The sequence below is a fragment of the Buteo buteo genome, chromosome 3, assembly GCF_964188355.1.
Source record: "Buteo buteo chromosome 3, bButBut1.hap1.1, whole genome shotgun sequence".
Classification (NCBI taxonomy): Eukaryota; Metazoa; Chordata; class Aves; order Accipitriformes; family Accipitridae; genus Buteo; species Buteo buteo.
Window position 1 is genome coordinate 18,320,224 of NC_134173.1, and position 23,216 is coordinate 18,343,439.

General features: G+C 41.1%; 1 protein-coding gene across 1 annotated transcript in view; it reads right to left on the bottom strand.

The window, feature by feature from the left end:
* Positions 1-23,216, bottom strand: part of LDLRAD4 (low density lipoprotein receptor class A domain containing 4) — a 312,128-nt gene that overhangs the window by 172,383 nt on the left and 116,529 nt on the right. The window contains exon 7 of the mRNA XM_075022927.1: positions 15,479-15,937. Coding sequence (XP_074879028.1) covers positions 15,479-15,518 — 40 coding nt within the window. The 5' untranslated portion in view covers positions 15,519-15,937. The remainder of the gene's footprint in view (positions 1-15,478; positions 15,938-23,216) is intronic.

Sequence of the window (23,216 nt, forward strand, 5' to 3'; positions counted from 1 at the left end):
ATTTGCTATTTTAAGGATGCAGTTTTAGTTCTCCTTAATTCTTCCTGATATACAAACTGACAGCTAAACTTAACCGATGATTACCTGTTCAGCATATAGAAATCTAATGACAGATGTTATAACCCCTGTAACTTCTTGTGGAGTCTACTTCTGTTGTAAAACTGGACAGAAGAAAAAAAAACAAACAGTATTACTTTCAACAAAGTTGCAGAGCAAACCGAAAGTAACCGAGACAGGAAAGGAAAGGAGAAGGTTATTGTCTCACTTCACACTAAACAATTTAGTCATTCGTAATCAACAAAGATAATGGTGGCAGGTAAGAATATCATCACTACATTAGAACATCTGCACAGTGGTGAGAAAACACATACATTTATTTTCACAGTGGACCAGAGCAGTAATGTACCTTCGCCTTGAATTAAAGGTATATCTGATTCTTTTTAACATTATGAGACTTGAAATACTCCTTTCTAAATGAAATACTCCTTTCTAAATGAACTGGACATATTATTTAATTTTGTCTCTTCTGATAGATGCATTAAGCAAAACCAAGTGTTCTTAACAACTGTTCACAAGTGTTATTAAAATGGGATCTCTTGCACCATTTATACATAGACTACCTTGTTCTTAATTTAATTTCTAATTTCCAAAGAATAATCTTGAAAGATTCAAGTACGATACAAGCATGCTTGCTGCAGCAGGGTACACAAACATTCTACACATTATTCTCACTGTTTAAGTCGCACTTTTTAAACCTTGCAACAGTCGTAAGATATTGACAATATTACACGATGTTAACCAATAGAAGAATTTTTAAGGTTATTATTTTGGAATGCCTTTGTTAAATGATTTCTATTTTTATATCTCAAGGATTACTGCTCCACTCAATTTAACAATTCATATTACCACAGAGGTAAAAAAGAACACGTGAGGTTAACAGCTACGGCTATTAGCTGTAACCTAACCAGCATTACACTGTATAATTGATCTATTTTCTTCAAGAAAAAAATTCAGGAAAAGAGAATTACTACTAGCGACTCTATAAAAAAGCATAGAAAGCCTGGGGGCAAACGCGTGGGATAATAGCAAAGACAAGAGGAAGGAAAATGGGAGCGCACCAAGAGTTTATTTATAAATATCTGGGAACTCATTTGTTGGCATCATGTAACGTCTACAGTCCCACATTGATCTAACTTTTAAACAGTGGCCCTATATTTAAGAACAGAAAAACTAAGAGCACACTAGACTTATGACACTCTTCTCAAAAATGAGTATAGCTCTATCCCAGTTGAAACTGTTTCAAGACTGTCACTTTAAGGATAAGATTTCCAGCGTTTGTTCCCTGTACAAGTATTTAAAGGGCTTTCTAACCCAGTGTTGGCAGAACTTCAGTATGGTTGTAATGACAGCAATCACTGTTAAGAGAATCACATTAACCACTGTATGCACATCTAATTTTATCTTCAGCTTTACCTTCTGCAACCATCACAAGTCAGGCTTCTACGTCTTTCTTCTGCCTCTCCATGAACACTTTATTCCATGTGGCAGGCTCAAGCACATATTTCTTTCAGGGTGAAATTCTGCTAGCCCACCTCAATTCTAGATATTGTCCCTAGGTCTCACTTCTGTTTCCTTATTTCTCTCATTAACACATCCAGCATCCCATTGCCCCTTTGTTAGGCCACAGGTACCGAACAGCTGGAAAAAAGCAACTTTACCTTCTCTAGTCTTCTGTTAGCAAGTACTGGCGATGCTGGTGGCAACAAAGCTGTCTTGTGAGCTGAACCACAGTGCCATGAATGGGGACAACCGGGGGATTTCATTCACAATCACAATACTGATCAAAAGCAAAATGCTAATACAGCAACAGTCAATTTCACTTGCATGAGAACTTTCTTCCCACTGGCTGTCCAGGACTTGTTTTAATGCTGTTTTGTTTATGTAGCAGAAGACGGCCCTTAGCAAACTGAAGAATCTTGAATGCTTATTTAAAGATTTCCTGAAGGTGAAGGGCTCATATGCCTGAATACTTGTGGTTTTGGTATCTTGTTTGTTTGCTTTCCGAACAGACCACTAGTTGTAGTATGAAATACGATCTTTCCACAAAACTTGCCTTTTTTCCTTCAGAGAAAGCAAGTTACATAAAGAATAGACCTTTCTGAGGCTCTTTAAAATATGTCTTAAGACACCACATAAGTCTGATCCATATGTGTATAAAGCAACAAAGCAATGAGCCTGCCTGCGTTACATTAATGAACATCATATTTTGCATTCAAACATCCTTGAAAAAGAAGTGAAACTGATGTGGACAGCTTTATTTGTATTCATCTCACTAAATTTTGTTCCCATAAATTTCAATAATCCTACTCTCTAGTTGGCAATTCAATGATAGATATTTTTTTTTTAAGCCCTCAAGTAATATCCCATATCCTTCAAGCAGTCTTGTATCCCAGCACCCCCTTCTTCCCAATGTACAATTAAAACTTGCAGATGAGAAGGTCTGTTTGTGTCACATATTTTATGGACAGCTGTAATTCTTCTTCAGAGAAATTCTTTCCAGCAACGCTGGCATAAAGCAAGCCTCCAGTTTCCACAAGAAATCCTACTGACTTATGTTCTTCTCATGGCAGCAAGTAAAAAGAATAAAGATACAACAGAGGAAATAAGAGAAAATAGTGCAGTAGGTATACTGCTGACTTGGAGATAAAAATAAATACGTTAGTACTTGTGGTTATAATTTCACCCTTCATACTGGGTTCAGATTCAGAGGCTGTAGCTTTAGTTCTCAGGTCTGCCAAGCTTTCTAGCTCATTCCACATAAATACTCTGTCTGTGCCTTAGTTGCCTATCTGTAAATGCAGGACAGCAGTATTTCTTTCTGCTTCTATCTTGCCTTTTTCACATGTTGAGATTTTAGAAGGGGCTGACCTTCACTGTTTTGGCACAGCACAGTCCTCATCTCAGTTGAAGGTACTTTGGTGCAACACATCGCTACAAGCAGGAGTCATGTGCCTGAGAGAACATTAACTTGTTTATATGAAAATGTAGAATAATATGGTTTTAGAACAGCAGCATACTTGAGAGATTGTACAAAAGCCACTAAATCAATGCTGTGTCACATTTTCCATGCATACACTAGAGGAGGCACTGAATAAAAACATAGAATCATTAAGTATCATAGAATGGTTTGGGTTGGAAGGGACCTTAAAGATCGTCTAGTTCCAACCCCCCTGCCATGGGCAGGGACACCTTCCACTAGACCAGGTTGCTCAAAGCCCCATCCAACCTGGCCTTGAATGTTTCCAGGAATGGGGCATCCACAGCCTCTCTGGGCAACCAATTCCAGTGCCTCAACACCCTCAGAGTGAAGAACTTCTTCCTTACATCTAATCTACATCTACCCTATTTCAGGTTAAAGCCATTACCCCTTGTCCTATCACTACATGCCCTCGTAAAAAGTCCCTCTCTGGCTTTCCTGTAGGCCCCCTTTAGGTACTGGAAGGCTGCTACAAGGTCTCCCTGGAACCTTCTGCCCTCCAGGCTGAACAACCCCCAACTCTCATCTTCAAGAACCATACTTGTTGCCTTTATTGTTGGAGCTTACCCCTATTCCTTTTATTACACAGAAACTCTCCAACAATTTCTATAAAGAGCACTGGTTTGGGCACAAAAGTTATGATCTCTACAGAAAATAAAAAGTTGTATTTTGTTCACAGATGCCACCTACATCCTGAGTTAAGAACAGTGAAGTTTTTCTGAACTTACTCTTGCATTGTCATGGCAGGTCATGTGTCTCTTCAAATTCTCGCTCTGAGCAACTGGAAGCAGATATTATCTCTAAAGTATTTCTTTTGAGATAAACAAATCAAGTATAATAAAGCTCAGGAAGGGGAAAAATGGAGACTCATGCACAAACTCCAATTTTTTCGTTTAAATCAAGGACTGACTGAGTACACAGCCAGGCTGTGAATCTGTTTTCAGCCAGTATAAATTACTGGTTTGTATAGTCTAAGCCTCCAGGATAAACAGACAATTCTTGAACATTTCATATCCAAGCAAGTCTTCCAGGCTTTTCTGAAGACAGTACCTTGTCCTGGGTCCTCCTCCCACCCCCTCAGCATACGTACATCTACAACACATGGGCACGCAGTGCTGTCAGCAATCAAATGGTATTGAATGAAGCCGTTTTACCCAGAAACAACAGAAACGAGCTTATCCTCAGAGGCATGGATTGAAGATGCTGCTTAGATGCTGGCTGTAGAGTAGGATTCTTTTTCGGTGTTTTCACCATGAAAAATCCTCATTGTTAACTCCTCACTCCTCCAGCAAAGCTTCCTCTACTCTTGCCCTTAAATCAGAAGGGAGTAACTTTCTAGTGAAGAAAGCAAGAAAGCTAAGGACACAGAGAGCTCACAATAGGACAAAAAAATTTAAGAAATAAAACCAAAACCCACCATGTATGAAAGACATACTGCTCAATCTGTTCTTAGCTGTTAACAGATTGTTAATCCCGGCACGAGAGAGCGTGGAAATGGACCTGCTGTTGTGAAAAGCAGGGAAAGTACCTCCGCTTGCCACCCGCACACAGATATACCCGCTTAAACCCCTGTGAAACACATCTTGATGGTTTTCAAAGAAAGCTTAGGGATTCAGCTGCCCGAACTACTGGGTAAGTTTTATAGTCAAATTATAGTGGGGTGACTACAGGAAAGACTTGAATATGATACAGAGGAATCTTGTTTTGATATCAAAAAACAAGTTTCTGAGCTCCAGATACTGTCAAAGCTGACCTGCCCAAAGCCTCCTCTGTTCAGAAATCAGCAGTTTCCCAACCCTCCATGAGCACAGCTTTGGAAAAGATGGATCTCAGAAAGCAGTAGTATTATTACAGATATATCAGAGTATTGCGTCATGTTCTCTTCCAGGGAAAAGAGTATCTTTGGGTGTTTATAAGACGCTGGCAGGGCTTGAAGGCTACAACCTATTAGCAAGTAATGATCCTACTAGAAACTGAACACGTTGCTTATTCACTGTTGCTGAGGGCTGAGTAGAAATTAAAGAGGGTGGGAGTATCCCTCTAGAAAGGGTTTGGAGCAGGGGCTGGGCAGCCCCCAGGGAGAAAACCTGGGAGAGGCACAGCGTGGGGTGCATGCTTGGGTGGATCTATGTTGCTCCATAACGAAGTGCTTCTGTGAGGAAAGCCAAGCCCCAGGATGGGAGATGCAGCTGATACAGCCACCAGAACACATGCATTCGTAGAAAGGCTCAGAGGAAGGACTGTGCCCACACATAAGAAGCTTTGCTCTGAACAAAACCCAAACCAAATAGCAACAAAAAACAGCCTGACAAGTATCCCCATGCATCCTGGCCTCTTTTCCTAAGAAGTAAAAAGGTGTTAATATCAGAAAAGTAAATGTAACATTTAACTCTGTATACATGATATTACCTTCTCCTCAATAACTTTTAGGCTTCTTCACCACAACTTTTATCCTGCAATGTCAACTATTCTCACTTCTCCATTTACCCAAACTGCAAGTTCTGATTTGTAACAGCATTGCTACAGCATACAGCAAAGAAACGTAACATTACTTCACACTATTTATTTTATGGTAAAAGATAATTGATAGAATATAAGGTCGAACAGCCTGCTTGACATTACAGAAAAATCAAGAAGCCAAACAGACCAAAACTTCACCTCATGCTATTCACTCAAAACACCATTGCCTGGAACTGAGCGCATGGGAATATCCTGCATTATTTTTACATGAATAAAATTAGGTTTTGGCTAATATCACTCATGTTTCCACTCAGCCACTGTACCTCCTCAGCTTCTAAAAGAGTGCAGTCAAGTGCTTCAGTAGCTTTGCATCGATTTGGGTTTTATGCTTCCTCTTTTAGCACTTTTAAGTGTATAATGAAACTCATTTCCAGCCTGCCTTATGCTGGTGCTCCAAGGTGAGGCAGCAGCATCGCTCCCGGCTCCCGCGCCTGCCGCTGGCCTGGCCCAGCGTGCCTGATGACACACATGTGATCAGTTTGTTAGAAGGAAGTACGTGTTCCTGTGTGGGATTTCTGGCTGCCCTCAACAGCCACAGCCGAAGGCTTGTTTTTTGTCTGAAGCACCACCAGTGGGAGCGTTACCTTCAGCTGCAAAAGGCCTTTTCAGCAGTGAAAATGCCCTCTGTCAGCCAGGGGTATAGCCCGAACGTTATATCCCATCTCTTCTCTTAATAAAAAAAACCAAAACACCCAAACAAAAAAACAAGTACACCTCCCCCCCCCCCCCCAAGCTACCTAATTAGTTAGAAAGAATCAACAGAAAACATACACTGAACATACACTGCCAATTTAACAATCAAATTTCACCCCTTTTTATTTTCTGGGTTTTACCTGAGGGACTGTGAATTCATTTTGTCCATTCAAAAGGTCTGCCTTTTTATTATGATTAAACACTGAAATGTAGCATATTTACAGCAAAATTTGTTCTCATATTCAGTCTAGAATTGGCAATTTGGCTGATTTAAGTTGTACCATGTGAAGGCACCATGACATGTACTATTAAGAAATAAGAAATGGCAGATGGGCATTTCCAAAGAATCATCCACTTTGCAAATGGTAATGCTACAGCTGAATATAATCTACTAAAAATGGTATCAAAGGTGAGGATCCAGGCTCAACATCCTCGCTGAACATGCTGGAGCATTCTCTCCCATGATTTTAGGAAGGAGAAGTTTGCAGTTTTCCAGCAATACAACTACTTCATAAAAAAATTTTAGTAGCATTGGCCATGACATTTCTCTAAATTTGAACCTTCTTTCACCCTGGCCTCCACAATCCACAGCCTTTCATTTGGGCTCTGGACTGTCATAAGAATAAGTGGACCATGCACATATAGCCAAGACTACACCTAGACTGAAAATTAATTGACTTTTAAATGGCATTTAAATTAACTGAAATATTAATGAAAATGTAATTAAAAATTAAAAAAAAAATCCTTGCAGATCAGAGTAATAATTTTAGGATGGCGCTTGATATGAATGGTGTTATATGATGCAGTAGCCTGCAATTCTAGGTCTGCGGAGGATCTCTTTCTGCACCCAGTGTCTCTCAAGGTGTTTCCCAAGGCACCACACCACGGCATTTCCTCTGGAGTCCTCTTGGCTTCTTTCCTGCCTTCCACTGCCTCCACATTCACTAAGCTCCACGTGGATTCACACAGCAAGGCCACCTTCTGGAAGTGACTGCCACTGAAATTCTTCCATTCTTCCCCTTAGCAAGTGGAAAAGGATGTAGTACTTCACTGAAACAAGCACACAGGCAAGGAGGTCTTCTACCCCAGTTAAATAAAAATTTGAAAGGAGAAGCATTTAAAATACGAAATCCTTGTGAAATGTCCCTCTATTTGCATAAGGACTGCCACAGTTCAATTAGCAAAGGCAGTACCTGTCCAGTTAAACAGTCCTTCAACCAGATGTTTGAAGAGAACTACCTGTTTTCTTGAGGTGAAAGGAAAGCAAGAAGAAAACAGGTTTCACCTACACGAAGTTTGGGATCGAACTTAAGAGCCAACCTCCCAGATTTGAAGAGCGACCTAAAGCAGAAAGCATTGCCATTCTAATCACTGATCTTAAGGACAACAGAAGAACTAGGTTGGGACCAAAAGCTATCACTCCCACATGGCACCAGAGCTCGCGAATTGATTTCCACAGCTTCTCACTCTCCTGTAATTCTATTAAAGCATTTAACCGTGAAGAGAAGACTTCCAAGCTATGCATTACTATACTTAAAACAGTTTTGCTGAATGCTACTGAATATAACATATTTAGACAGCAAACTCTTGGAGACTAAGGTTATCTCTTCTTCCATGTATTTTTGCTGAGAATACTAGCTGTACTCCAAAAAATGCACACTCTAAATAAAATATCTAAGGGAATACAATGGAATGTGATCTGTTACTATCTGTGTGCTGAGTAAGGGGCATTGCAAAAAGCAATCCATTTCTCCCAAGAACTAAGAGACAGTAAGGGTTGTCCATGAGTGACATAGTAACCTTGAAAAGTCATAAAATAAGAAAGTCATAAAAATGAGAAAACTGCAGAGATTTTAGGAAGGCCAGAAAAGCTTCAAGAGGCAGATGAAAACAAAACTGAAACAGAGGGGGGTGGGAATGCTCTGCTACATATTCAAGTTGTATTTTTTGAATGAAATGTTTATCTGTAATTGAAAATCATGCAAATAATGACAACAGCAATATGGGAGACCTGTATTAATGTATAAATGAGTTTTCAACTACTTTTAATATTAATTACATTATATACTTATCAGGAGACATTTCAAACCTGTTTTGCTGTTTTACACTGAGCCTCAATTATAATTCAAAGGAAGAAGGCTAGCTTCAGCAGCAGATACACCAGTTATATATTTTATGCTAAGTAAATCGCACACAGTTTTTTTCATAATAAAGAAAACAACCTCAAAGGGCGGTTGCTTTGGCTTTGCCCTATTTTTTATTATTCTTAACAACTACCTTTTAAATATGCTTACCATCTAAGTGGTAAAAGGTTTTCTTAAAATACTTGCACACTATGAAACAGAACGATGGATGCAGTATTTCTGTAACATTAAAATATTTCTATACAAGTTGCACAGACATAGAAACATATGTCACACACCCCCAAAATAAGATGTTTAAAGAAGGCCAGGCTAGAAGGAATGCAATGGAGCAATACTCCAGCAAAAAGAGAGTTAAGACTTTAAATACCCAAGACTCTTAATCTATCCTTTATCAATTATTCCAAGAGGTCAACAGAATCTACTTAAACACTGAGAAGATAGAGTAGTGCAAGTGGGTTACTAACTTTAAAAATGTACAGTTTTTTATCCAGGGAACCAGCAATAATAGAAACACAGAAAAGTAAGGCTGGAAGTGCTCTCATGAAGTCCATTCCCCTGCCCCAGGGCAAGATCAACTATACATAAAGCATTCCTGACAGATATTTGTCTAACTTGTTCTTAAAAACCTTCAGTGACGGAGACTTTGCAACCTCCCTAGGCAATCGGCTGCAGTTCTTAACTATGCTTACCACTAGAAAGCTTTTCCTAATGTCTAACCTCAATCTCTCCACCACAGTAAGCCTGTCTGTTACTTCGTACTCTATCCCCAGCAGAACTGGAAAACAGTTTCTATTACCTTCCTCTTTACATGAAATTTCCATATACTTTTAAATGGTTATCACATCTTCCCTCACTCTTCCATTCTCTAAACGAATGATGGCCAACTGAGTCATATGCAATCTGCTGGAGCAATTTATCTGGTCTCCCATGTAATCCCTTCAAGGAGCCTCCCTATTCTGGAACTACCACCCCCATGCCAGAGACATCTCCACCCAAAACGCCAGAAGTTAAGCAAAACAAGATGTGGGGAGAGGCTCTCAGATTGCCTTCCTGCAAAGAAAGGTCCTACACAAACCAGCAGAAGTCCCTGCAGCAGAGATGTGAGGTGGGGAAAGGTACCCACCCCAGAGAGGGGCAGAGGAGGAAAGGAAGGCTTGAGTCTTAAAAGAGAGGGCTTTACACAAACCTGGAACTAAGCTGCAGTAAGTTGGTCTGGAGGTGGGAGAAGTCTGGAAACAAGAGAAGGTGAAAGAAAGCAGGGAAAAGCAGGAGGATTACCAGAAGAGTAGGAACTCTGGAAGAGACCAGATGTACAAACAGGGAGGGATGGAGGAGCCTCAGTACAGAGCGAGGTGATTTGGGCATTGATGGGGAAGAGGCTGCGAGAGGTTGGGAGAGCACAAAACACAGGACAAGAAATGCAACAGAAGTCCTGAGTGCCAGGGTGTTATGGAGCAGAGGTGGGGGGACTGGAGAGGCTCCAGCAAGCTGCTTTCCTATGAGCATGAGGATCTCCTAAGAGATGAATTCAGTTTCTCTGCTAAAGCAGGGCCTGGGGCAGTATCGGCCAAGCTGAGGGGTTGCTCCTTGGGAGTAACTTGGCCTCTCTGGATATGGCCCAAGGTCAAGCTTCGGTGACAATGACCTTGAGACATAAGGCTGCAAGGGGTTATGGAAAGATTGAGGGTGCCATCACTTCCACAGGGAAAGGTGTGAGGGAGAAGATATGAAGCTATGACAGAATGGGATCAGAAGGTGACAGGAAAAGTCAGTGCTAGACTGAAGGGCAGGGGCCTACTGCACAGAGCAACCTCTTACTATTTATTCTTGTTGCCATAGTGCCAGAGCTAATAATCCCTTCAGCAGTGCTGAGGGTCACAGGGCAGGAATGCCTCCAAGTCAGCCCAGGTCTGACAGAGCTTGTGCTAAGACAGAGCTAATAAAATCCTCATGGACCTAAGCTGACCTCACAAGGTCAGGAGGCCTCATGCACCAATTCCTAAATCCATCCCATAGTGTTCTACTTATCCTTTGATCATGCTGGATGTCCCTGTGCCACACAGTCCCCAACGATGGAGGGCCAATTTCAGAATCACACTGTTCTCCTAAACCAGCACTCGAAACACACACTGATGAAGACAGTAGCTAATTTAAAAATGGATCTTGACTGTCCAGGATCCCCACCACTGTTACCCTAGCACTGGCACAGCACTGCGAGTGGCTGAGGCAGAAGGTGTAGTACTTCATGGCAGCTAAGAAGTGTGCAAGCGAGGTGGTCCTTCTGACCATCACACCAAAGTACCTCTCTATCATGGTCACATCTTGCCACGTAGCTCAGTGCATCAGACACATGCCCCGGCACAAATCCCCACTGCTTTGTGGGAACCTAGGAAAAACATCTGCCGAAAATTTCAGAATTACTGCTATAGTCTGAAAAAGACAGTTTTTTCAGCTCTCAAGGGTCATGTTGTCTAGACCTCTGTCCTTTCCTTTTGCTCTTCTCTGGATGCTTCCAATGGGCCCAAAGAGCGCTGCTCAGAGCAGAAATAGTACATCAGCCACACAAATGCTAAGTAGAGTGGAAAAATTATTTTGCATGTTTTATATGCAGACTCCTGTCCATATATTCTAGCATAACATTTATGGCATAGTATTGTTGATTCATAGCCGTTTTCTGATCTCTTGCAACTGCCCATCTGTTTTCTGCAGACCTGCTGCTTCACCAGTTATTCTACATTTTGATTTGCACAGCTGATTATTCCTGCTCAACCACAATTTAGAACTTGTCCTTGATGAACTGCATCATATTTATTTTAGATCAGTTCTCCAATACCACATTAATTTTGAATTCTAATCCTGTGCTCAGAGGGTTTACATCCTCTCCCTGGTTGGTGTCATCTGGAAATTTTGCATGCAGATTCTATCATCTAAGTCATTAATTAAAATATTGAATATTTTCAGGCAATCCAGGGCAGAATCCCACTTGACATATCCTTCTAGTTTGACTATGCATCACTAGTAATTATTCCGAGAACAGCTTTCTAGCCAACTGTGTACCCACCTTGTAGCCCATATTGCCACCTTGTTTATGAAAGGGTGAAAAGCCTTCCAAAAGTCAAGATATACTGTTTCTCTACTTAGAGGGAAATTAGGCTCCACTGATAAGGTACCTTCTGGAAAAAAACATGCAAATTCAGTTATCATATTATTATCTACAGGCTATTTATTAAAAAAATCAGCTGGTTATTTGATTCAGACTTTTTCCCCCAAGAATTTAAGATAAGCTATCTACTCCAAAGGGGAAAAAGAAGTACCCAGGAAAGCTTACATGTAGGTACAGTGTTTGCTCTTTCAGTTTTTTTGAACCTAGACTGTCCTCCAAATGTTCTCCAGTGTAACCACTAATTGCTCAGACATTGCTTCAGCTATTTCACCCTAAGTTGCAGAGATAAGTTAATAAGCTCCAGCTTGTTCTAAAATACCTATTATCCTATCTCATTAGTTTATAATCAGTTCTGTTACTGCTCTAGTTGGAATTCTTACCTTTCTCAAGGTAGCAGTCCTTTTCTTGCCACCTGATTACAGGTCACCCTTTTTGGCAAAGAATGATGCAAAAAATGTCATGAACTACTTGGTCCTCTCTGCGCTATCAGATCATGAGTTTTGTCATTCCCTCTTAACTACTAGTCCAGAAACTCAGTCTTCTTATTATTACTATTGAGAACACAGCATATTTCCTTGTTACCAAGTCCTTCATTAGTTACACTTTGTTTTGTGCCCTGGCCTACCTGATTTGGCCCTTGCATTCTTCTAATGTTCTTTTACACTCATCCCTAGTAACGTATCTAGTTTCCACTTTCTGTATGAGTCCTCAATTTTCAAATCACGCAATTTTGTCTCTTCTTACACTTTTTTATTGGGACGCCTTTTATGTTTGTGATTTTAATATTCTTTATTGTGACTGGAAAAGAAGAAGTTAGTTCCTTTAGAAATTGCCAGCTTTCTTGAATTTCTTAGTTTTGTTTCCCAAAAAATGTTACCTATCAGCTCTATGAGCTGAATGAAATCTACTTTCTTGCATACTACTACTTTTATTCTCAAGTTCTCTCTTCTCGTCTTCTGAAGAATAAGCTCGCTCTTTCATGATTGCTATCAGTCACATTGCCTTTTGCCATCATAGGCTCAGCCATCTCCTTCCTAATCAAGCCTAGGAGCACTTCCCTTCCATTGCCTTTTCTACATTCGGTAATCCTGAACCTATTATACTTGCATGATATACTGAAATTAGTATTTAGCCAGTAAAGTGAAAAAGCTGTAACTATAAGCTATTGTTTGTTAATATATGATAAAGTGATTGGATGAGCCCATCTCATGGAACAAGGGCCATCTGCAAAAAAGGGCAGCCTTGGCATCTGTGCCAATAAAATGAGTGTACAGACAGGATCAAAATATCTCCTTAACATTAACTGTAAGCCTTTCCAGGTCACAGCAATTAGCAAGGTGGAAAGGAGGTTTATGAAATACTCCGAAGGTGGCTACACAGAAGCATCGTCCTCCCAGGCTTCTTTTGCCAGTACTCTGTTCAGTTGTAAATTGAAATGATTACTCTGATTGTTGAAATAGCTGCAATCACTTAGCATGGCTAGATTCAGTGTTGACACTGCACAGGTTTCAGTTATCAAAGCTTTTTCTGTACAAATTAGCTCCCTTCTGCATGTGGTCATGCCTCCTCTGCCACTAGCAGCTACTGTTTTCTTCTACAGCTAAAATGACATTCCAATAAAACAAAAGGAGCAGTATAGCAAGGATCAGAGAAACAATCTTATATGCACCTGCCATTACACTTTTACTGCAACTCTTAAATTAGCATAACACAGTCCAATGAATTTCTCTAAGAAATACATACCTACCCACTGTTTGCCGCTGAATGCATAATATAAATCTAACAAGGAACAAGAAAGATCTCCAAAAAGCATATATTGATATCAATTTGATACAAGTTGGAAGATACAGAAGTCCTTGCCTTCTCCTCATATAAAGCAATGATATTTCAACCTGTTTCCTTTACAAGTCTCCTGCCCATTTCCTTTACAAGTCCCCCAAATGTATGGTGCAACTTAACTCTACGTTTAATAATTCTTTAGTACAGCTACAAAGATTTGAAAATGTTTATTAACATATTTACCTGAGGGCACCTCCAAAAGAATATAACAACTCCTTACAAGAGACCAACTAACCTTCATGCTGTTAAAGTCTCCAGAATAGGTCTGAATCTGCTGGGTTGTCACCACAGTCTGACTGTTGTCCAGGGACCCCAGTTTCATCTCCCTGAATTTTATGCAGCACTGTTTGCCAGGTCTCTTTCACCCAGCAGCAGTCATGAGGTTACCAGCTTTCTGACACCCTGCTGCCCAAGTGCCCTGATCACAGTGTCAACAACCCCTACCTTCTGGGAGCTAAGGGATAGCAGATGCTGTGGCAGAAGAGTGTAAAGCTGGAAAGAAAATAATATAGGATCGCATGGGCACTAAAGGTAGTTAAGTTTTTCAGCACAGGAGAGCCACAGAAGGCAGGGCAGGTAAGGAAGAAAACAGATATCCACACAGTAGGAATTTTGGTGGAGAGCAAAGGAGTGGCAAAAACTCCTAAGCATGAGCTGAGGGCTGGCAGAGGGCAGCGAGGATGAAGATACACGAACAGGACAAGAACGGCAGTGGGGAGCTGTAGGAGTGTGCTGCTGGCCATGCAGAGGCAAGAGGGCCCTGCGGTGGTCCCGGACTTCACATCTCCCATCAGCGCTGGAGCACACGTGGAGAAAAGCTTCCCATTTCCTTTCCTTCAAGACGTGTCTCGCTGACACACACAGAAACTGTGTTGTAAGTCGAAGCAACGCAAGGCAATGGAGACAGTTCAGAACTGCACTACTGCTCCAAACTGATGTGCTGGTGTGGACAGCCAGACACAGAGCTGACACCCCACTGCAGCCAGAAGGGTGGGACCAGCCTCTGAGGGTGGATCTGCTTTGGGAAAGGACGAAGTGGGAGCCTGCCCATGGGGAAATGAACAGTTTTCCTGTTCCTTCCTTGGAAGAGCTCCTAGAACAGCAGGCAACCCCGGTAAAGCAGCCCAAGACAGAAAATGATCTTGCCATACACACAACCCCCAATCCAATAAACATCTTCTAAAGGCAAAAATTTTAAATTGGAAAAATAAACGTCTCGCACATCACTAACTTTCACTGTGGTACTAATCCATTATCTAAGAACTACTAAAACAAGAGGAATATCCAGTTGTTTTTCCACCCATTTCTTGCAGGGTCTCAGCTGGCCAGCAGATGTGGAAACAAAGCAGCAGGATCTTCTGATCCCCATTTCCTTCTCCCACCTCTCAAATCAGAAACCAGTCCAGAAAGGGAAAGCACTGAATGAACTCCAGCGAAGTTCACACTAGAGGGAGCTTTCCTCAGAGAAAACACAGCACCTTGGCACCCTTTCTCTTTTTCAACATATCTACAGGGAAATTACACTCGACGCAGGTGAAACACCTACTTTTAAAGACCTCCAGTTTTGCCAGTTCAAGCATTGCAGCACATCAATGGTGCAGGGGGGGAGGGAGTACAAAGAGAAGGTACCCGGCAAGTTCTGCCCACAGATGTGCTCCGGCTGATGAGATAAAGCTCAATGCTGACATGTTTCTGAGAAGCCTCCTGATATGAACTGTGTCGATCCCATGCCCTCGCCAGACTCTCATGTTGAACACAAGAACAACTTAACAGACTATTTTTATCCTGACCCAGGAGGCCACTCATTGTTAAGCTGTTAATGAGTACTTTAACGAGGAAAGCTGAGATACACCTTCCCTAAGGCTTGTGGCTGTCTGTTTCAGGGGGCCTGAAATACAGATAACTCCGTTACTCACTGTTAATACAAGTGTTGAACTGTCCCTCAAGTGAACTGTTTTAAAATATTATTTAAACTGAAAGTACTACAAGGCGCTAATGACAGCCAGGACCTATTCAATTTATTTTCTAAACTCCTGTACACACTCCCAAAACTATGAGCTGAACTAGAACAGAAGTCCTTACCTGTGAAAGCATTTGTGGCCTGAAAACCAGCTTCCTGCATACTGCTCTTCCAGTGAAGCTTGAGATTCCCGTCTTAACCTGTCCTTACCGGAGACAACTGCTCAGCTTAGAGCTGTCAAGTCACTTCCATCTTAGCTTGTCAGAGTCCATTTCTCTTTCCATTCCCGTATTTGGCACCATCCAGTTCCCACCTGCTCCCAGGTCTTTCAATCTGTAGGCAGAGGATATCTGCACTGAACCTAAATAGGAAGCGTCGGACAGTCCCATCAACCAGCCAGCCAGAGGATTTGGGCCATGATGAATGTGGAAATAAAGCAAATCGCCTGCCAAGACTTTATTTCCCTTCTACAATTAAGTTCCAATCCTCTGTTCATCCAGCACCATTTTTTCAGGTCTCGGACAATGGTGATGTTCAATTGTCTCTCCTCTCTTGTGTTCTTCTCCCCTCAGGCACGCTCACTGAGAAATTAAAAAAGAAGAGATTATGTTTCCTGATGACCTGTAGCAACACTAAAATTAACAGACTCCAGGGAACAAAAACCCAAAACACATTATCAGGGATTGATTGTACACATTAAAGGAGATCTTCAGAAGGCAAATATTGTGATTTTGCTGAGATGCAAAGTGTGACCACACAGCTCTTTGAAGTGCAAAGAGGAACAGTGCTGAGGGTGTCATATGCATCTCTGAGAACATGATATGATTTACATTTCAAAAGCCATATTTAGCAGAGATGGGGGCAGCAATACAATAACAAAATTGCAGTTAAAAGGGAAAAGGAAAAATACTCAAGGCTCTGAAGTCTAGTCTATTCAAAACCACAGTGAAGATTATTAGCATTTCATATAGCTGCTTCCCTTCTTTTCTGGAGCACGGAAAGAGAGCGCTGTTTGCCGACACTATATATGCCATTCTAACAGTCTTCTGAGGTTAAAAACTTTGTAAGTCTTGCTGTCGATTATCTATTTAAAATCTCAATTGTAACACAGATGACGCAATTTGGATGTCTTCAGACATTCGGTAAGGTTAAAAACACCCACAGGCTATACAAGAGAAAGGTGATTAAGTTTTTCTTGATACTACTACTTCTGCATAGCAGGGATATCTGCAGCTCACTGAAAACTAGAGTTGTTGCACATCCAGCTTTTTAAGACCTAGGATACATTTACTTTTATGAGGTGAAGGTGAACAGCAGACAGCTACATGTTTAGCAAAAAGATTATTTTAGAAAACAAGGAAGAAAAGAGGACTTGGAGGAGAACCCACTCACTCCCCAGCCATCCTGTTCCTTCACACAATAATGCTCGGCTCACTATCTCCCAATTCAGTGGCACAGGCAGGTTGAAACTACATCTGTGATGATCTTATGATCTACTAATGGATTTTAGCTAGTGAGTCTAGCCAGGGCTTGCAGTACTGGATTGGACCCGAGGCCCATCTTCTGGAGCAGCCCGTGTCCAAGGGTGCCAGTGTCACTGTCGGTCCCAGCACCCACTGCTTCGGAGAACAGTGCAAGACCAGGCTCAGGAGGCAGGTGTGAATAATCCGCTCCCCAGCCCCACTTCACCCTCTACCCTGACCTGCACGATCTAGAGACTAGCCTATATCCTGAAGCGTAAGGCTGGATATCCCAGATGGTCCAAAACTGCAGAGAAGATTCTCATGCTCCTTGGGGCACGGTGTGCTCTGCAGGCACCGCCAAGTGCACAGCCAGCCGGCCCTCAAGGGCTTCGTTAGGGCCCTCTCTTGGGGGACAAAAAGGATCTCTTCTCAGGTGTGCCACTGCAACCAAGTGAGCCTGACACCTGATGAATGCCATGTTCCTCAGGACACACTGAATGAAAGCTAGCTGCTAACGAAGACAAATTTTCTATCTTAATGATGTTGCCGCTTTTTCCCCCCAATTTTGTTAAGGCAGTGTTACTGAAGAACACACATTTTTGTCTCAAAACACAGCACAGGACTGACTGGTTACTTGTATTCAGAACTAGTAGTTTGCATTCAAATCAAGTAAGGTTACAGAACAGATTTAAAATGTTTTCCCCATTTCTTACCCAAACTTCTCAACTTAATAGAGGAGAAAATAGAAATTAAGAAAAAAAACCCTGAAAACAACGCCTTTACATGTAGTAACTTCTATCAGATAAAGCTGCATTAAAAAAAATTACAATAGTGTTTAAAACACTATTTTTCTTGAATGTCAGCTCCTTAAGATGCTTTTTCAGCCCTTAAAAGTGCTCTATACAACTAATAACCATTTCATATGAGGTTATTTTATTCTAAAATACATACAGCTGAGCAAGTATAATATACATACACTGCAGCACATATTTCTTTTGGCTCTTAACATTGTGCTAACTATTCTATAATGACTACAGATGGATGCTGCACTCATTTCCCAAGCTTTTTCCCTAGAGGCCTGAGTTTCTTCTATATTTATAAAAGCTGGTCCATATTTGCATTCACATTTTCAGCCTTGTAACTTTTGATTTTGGTTTATAAATCCACAATTTTGATGCCTTCTGTTTTCAGCATTTTAGTTTCTCTCCCCATCTTAGAGATGCTCAGGAGATATGCGCTAATACCTTAGCATCCAGGGAAATTCTCTTATTGTTACATCTTTGTATTGGATAAAATAAACTTCTGATTCTTAAAAGAATAAATACTTTTACTTTCTTGAAAATTAACTTTTTTATTAAAAGCAGAATTATTTTCCACATCTTAAAATTTAAAAGGTAGTGCACTGCATCAGGTTTAAGTCCTCCCTTAAGGACTCAAGTGAAAGAAGATACTGATATCTCTTGATTGTCCTAAGTGAGCATTTTCTATCACTGCAAAAGCACTGTTCTCCCTTGGCAGATAACAAACTCAGACGTGGCTGGCAGGAGGTGAGCAAGGAAACAGAGCAGGCTGCTGGGGCAAGCCTGTGTAGCGCTCAGCGCTTGCTGGGCCTCTTCACAACTCAAAACCAAGTTCAGTACTTATAAAATGCTTCACACTTATGGCTAAGCAGGCTATTTAATGAGTATTTTCAACAGGCAGACCTTTCATCAGTCACATCTGCACAACAATTTCAGATGTCTCAGATTTTGAATGCATCCAGGTGAAGACAACAAAGCAGCCCAGCCAATACCACAGCAAATCAGGAAAATGGCAAATTCCATTTCTAACAGCATGTAGAGCTATGACCTTTCCATTGTACATTACATTATCCAGAAATTTTCCATTAAAGCTGAACTGATGTTAAAAGAGAGGAGGTTTGTATTTGTTTCCTAACAGACTGGCATGTTTGCATGCACGGAATGGGTTGGGACCTCTGCTGACACATTTTGGTGTGGCTCAGCCAACTCCAGTGAAGCTATGTGTTTATCGTTTTATACCCGTGTGGTGCAGAAATGTTAAACCAGCCCGCTTAAAGGACCGAAAAGTCAAAATATGTATCTGAAAAAGAGCATGGAAAGTAAACAATACTGATAGAACTACAATAAGGTGTGAGCTTTGATGTAACTGTTACATTTTTCACAACCTGCAGAGACCCCAGTGGGAACATGTCCCATTATACTGATCAGATGGCAAAGAGAAAACGTAGACTAGAAAAACTAGAGATTTTCTCTTTGCTCCATCTGTTACCTCCTTTCCAATTGCAACAGGAACTCTGCTTCCACTTCTGCTTTCATTCATCCACTGCAGTGTTACATGAGTCTCAGAAGCAAACCAAAGCAAAACATTGTGTTTTATAAATATGTAGCTGTGCTATAAAGATTTTTAGCTATGTGCTTACATGACTGAATACCTAGAGAAAAATCCATTTGTTTCCATCCTCTCCACTTTTCTCAGATTTGGTCCTCAGAAGGACACCACCATCTGAACCTCACACAAATTGCAAACAGAAAATATTTTGACTATTTAACACCTTGTGTGAGTTACATGTTCTCAAGGTATATTTAGCTAGTCAACCTGCTACTCCTCTTTTCTAAACATTTGAAAATGCAGAATTAAAGGGCCACTGTAAAAAAGAATCTGAGAGAGAAAAGTAGCCAATGAGTGTCATTAAACCTGCAATAATACCTACATCTTATGAAGTATTGTGCAATCAGTCAGGACCAAGCCTGGAGGAACTTGCACTGAAAGAAGAACTGAAATACTGCTTTTTCCAAGACTGATACCTTTGTGATCTCCTAAAAAAATCAAAAGCACTGCCTGACATGTAAATGCTGCAGCTTGGGGTTTTTTGTCTGATTTTTTTCCATTTCCTTTCACTATATACAGTCTATTTCTCTGGCCACATGCTGTTGGTTCCCACAGAGGCATTAAGAACTCACTGGATGTGTTGTCAGAAGGGCTACGGCCATGGGAAGCATTTCCTGTGATAGCCCTTGGCACAAGGCTTCCTAAAGAACAGCGTTTCACTAAGGTGTTTAACAAATTTCATAACAGGAGTTATCTGTAGAGTAAGCTCACATGTTTACATTCTTGAGAAAGTTACTGAAGAGCTTGTGAGCTGTGGTTTAATTTAACTTAATCAAGGAAGGACTTGCTGCTTGAATTTCTAGCTTTCAGGGTGAAAGAAGCATAAAAGGGGATAGAGCCTAAGCTAACCTGCCCTGCTCTCGAGGCAGTCCCTGCAGAAGGCAGGTACCAAACAGGGGCAGACCCCAGTGGGAGCTCAGCCGCCGGCGGCACCCACCCGCTCTGTGGCTAAAGGCAGGTCAGAAGCAATGCTGGCTCAGCTGGCAGCATGACTCCAGCTCACCAGGAGATTTAAGCTTGTCTCCAAATTCAAGGAAAAAAGTAATGTGATCGAAGCCAGGACAAGTACTGAACTATCCACATGCTTAAACACTTCACTGAAGGCCTATACTTCCTATACGTTAAGGCAGCACAGACTTGGGTATGTATTTAAGAAGTTTCTGGCTGGAAAAGCGCTTCCAACGTTTTGTTTTTATAGAACAGTGTTCATAAAACTATCTTTTAAAGTTTGCTAGAGCAATTTAAAATGAAGCATATGTGCACACATATAGCTCACCTCTCCATCCCCTTTTGGATTCACCAAGTTTTCCAGGCTTTCTTTTGCTTCTCATAGAGACTTCCAAACTACACATGTTAATATCTACCTGTTATACCTACTCTTTTTTAGATAGCAAGGCCTGCATTTTACTGTGTGTTCCTCATTTATTTTATTTACTTCTATCTATAATTTGACTTTCTTCCAAGATAGTATTGCACCAGTGCTATGTGAATCCTAGTTCTTGGGAAATACTATGCTCAATAACTCAAAGACCACTCAAAAAACTCAAGGTGACTTTCACAGGAGACCAGAGACATATCAAACTGAAAACCATACATTTAAAATATGTTTATCTAATCATATCTTTCTCACACACACATATAAAACATTTGTTGTCACTTTCTATCTTCAATATTGGTATAGGTCGGTTATGACTTCTTAAAACAGCTGCTGTATTTCACTATCTTGGTGCATTTCAGCGACCTACCAAATGAGTTTGTATGTTAAGTTATGTTATACATATTTATATTCCTAGAGATACTTTCAGATACTCTTGTTTAAGAACAGTGTCCAAGCTTCTTTTTACTTCCTTTTTGTTACAGCACTCCCTGAATTGGGGCAAACAGAGGACAACCAAAGCGAGGTGTGGTCTTTCTGCGTTAGTTGAAGCAGGAAACAGGTCTTGAGAAGAGGGCATATGGCCAAAACCAAGCATCGTTTTTTTTTCTAGCCTGTTAAGTAAATGTTAAAGCAAAATATATGCCCAATGCCAGCACACACTGCAAAAACCATTACAGACAAGGCATAGTTTAAAAGAAAAAGGATGAATGTTTCAGTGCGGACATTTCTTCTCCTCCTGTTTACTTCTCTTTGGAGCAAAGCAACAAACTGAAGCAAAGATACAAAAATCAGTCTGTTTAGTAGCTTCACACCAAAGTGAATAACCTCTGGTAATCAGAAAGCAAGGAGTATTTCACTTGAAGAGATCCTATAAATAACTGATAACACAAAGGAGCATGCCACACTTCCTTCCATTAATCTTGTTAAGTGAAATAATGAATTTGGGTCCTCTATTTTCTATCTCTACGAACAAACTAAACAGCCATACATTTTACCATAGCTGTGCTGACAAAATGCATTAAAAACCCAGTGGAAAAGTTTACTAACATCTCCATGACAAGCTATTGGATTTGAATGAGATAATTATTGGGAGAAATTGTACAAGCTGTGTTATGCAGGGCAACTGAAAAGATTCCATTGTTTATTTTTGGACCTTAATAAAACTATAATTACCAGAAGTTGTCAAGAGAAATCATTAATCATGCTGCTCTATGAAGCTGACCAGTCAGAGAAAAACCTGAGCTCTGAATTTTATTTGCCAAAATAACAAAAAGGTAGTAAAGAGTGGAATCCACTCTCGATCTTTTTCCTCCACTCTCGATCTTTTTCCAAAGCAACACAGGGTCAGTATTTTAATTTGCAGAAGGCTGGGAAAAGCAAAAATTACATTGAGCAGATTAGAGAAAAGATCGCAAGTTTTTGACTGGTGTTCCTGTGACTTGTCTGAGGAACGAGCAGTTGCCAGAAACCCAGGGGATTCTGCATATCTCAAGACTTTGAGTAACCAACATCCAGCTACACTCCAAAGGGCATTTAGCATCCCTGCATGCAACCGGAAAAAAACGTGGTTGTGAGTCATAGCTGCAGAACCTGGCCACCCTGATAAACAGCAGTAGGACAGGGAATTTACTGGTTTAACTCCGCTGTGCCATGCAGGATGTGTGAGTGAGGAGGACACACCTTAGGAGAACACAACATAGCCACTGCCAATCTGCTGTTAAGACCGTTATCAACATGGAGCCCAGCATAAGATCGGAGACACGTTTCTCTCCTCCTCCTCTCCCACAGCAACTCGTTGCTGCTTCAACTAAATGCTTCTTCTGGCTTCCTCTCACCTCGAGAACCCACCACACGGACACAAGCAATGTATGTTGTTTACAAGCTCTTCGTTTTCCAAGTGTGCATCATGCATTTCCTAGCTTTTCGCCAGCCAACACACGCTTCCCAAGTTCTCTATCTTTATCTAGGTTTTTTGTGTAACACACGGGCATTTGTCATTTCCACTGACAGACCCTGCGTAAGAGAAGCAAATGGGCAGTGCTCCTTTCTTGCAGCAAATGATAGTTATGTCAACCATCCCCATCATCCCTAGGAGATCCAGCAGCACCCTTCCTCTCTCTACCGATAGCACCATTTGGGTGAGGGCATTGCACCCGCCAGGGAAAGGGTGCACAGCCAAAACCAACCTCTCCACTGAATTGGTTAGAGCAGCCAAAAATCCTAAAATACACAATGAAGATACAGACACACATACCTTCTTTGCTCATAAAAAGCAGACTGTGTGGATCTAGCCAAGCATCACGTCATTTCTGAAAGCAGAAACATCTGCACTCTGACTGTTTTGGAAAGAAAATGCAGAAGACAGTACCTGCCATGTGAAAATCTCAAGCAGCTTTTAGACACAGAATGGCGCAGTCCTCCCACTGAACAGTATTGGGGACTATGGGGGTAAACATATATGGGAATCTGAAAATTCAGAGATTAATAGGAGTTATCCAACATTATTCCAACTTCTGTCAAAACACTTGGTATGACTGAAAAAGCACAACACAATGCTCATTTTGGCAAACGCAAAAAGCAGAAGAGAACAGTGAACCTCGGCTAATTGTA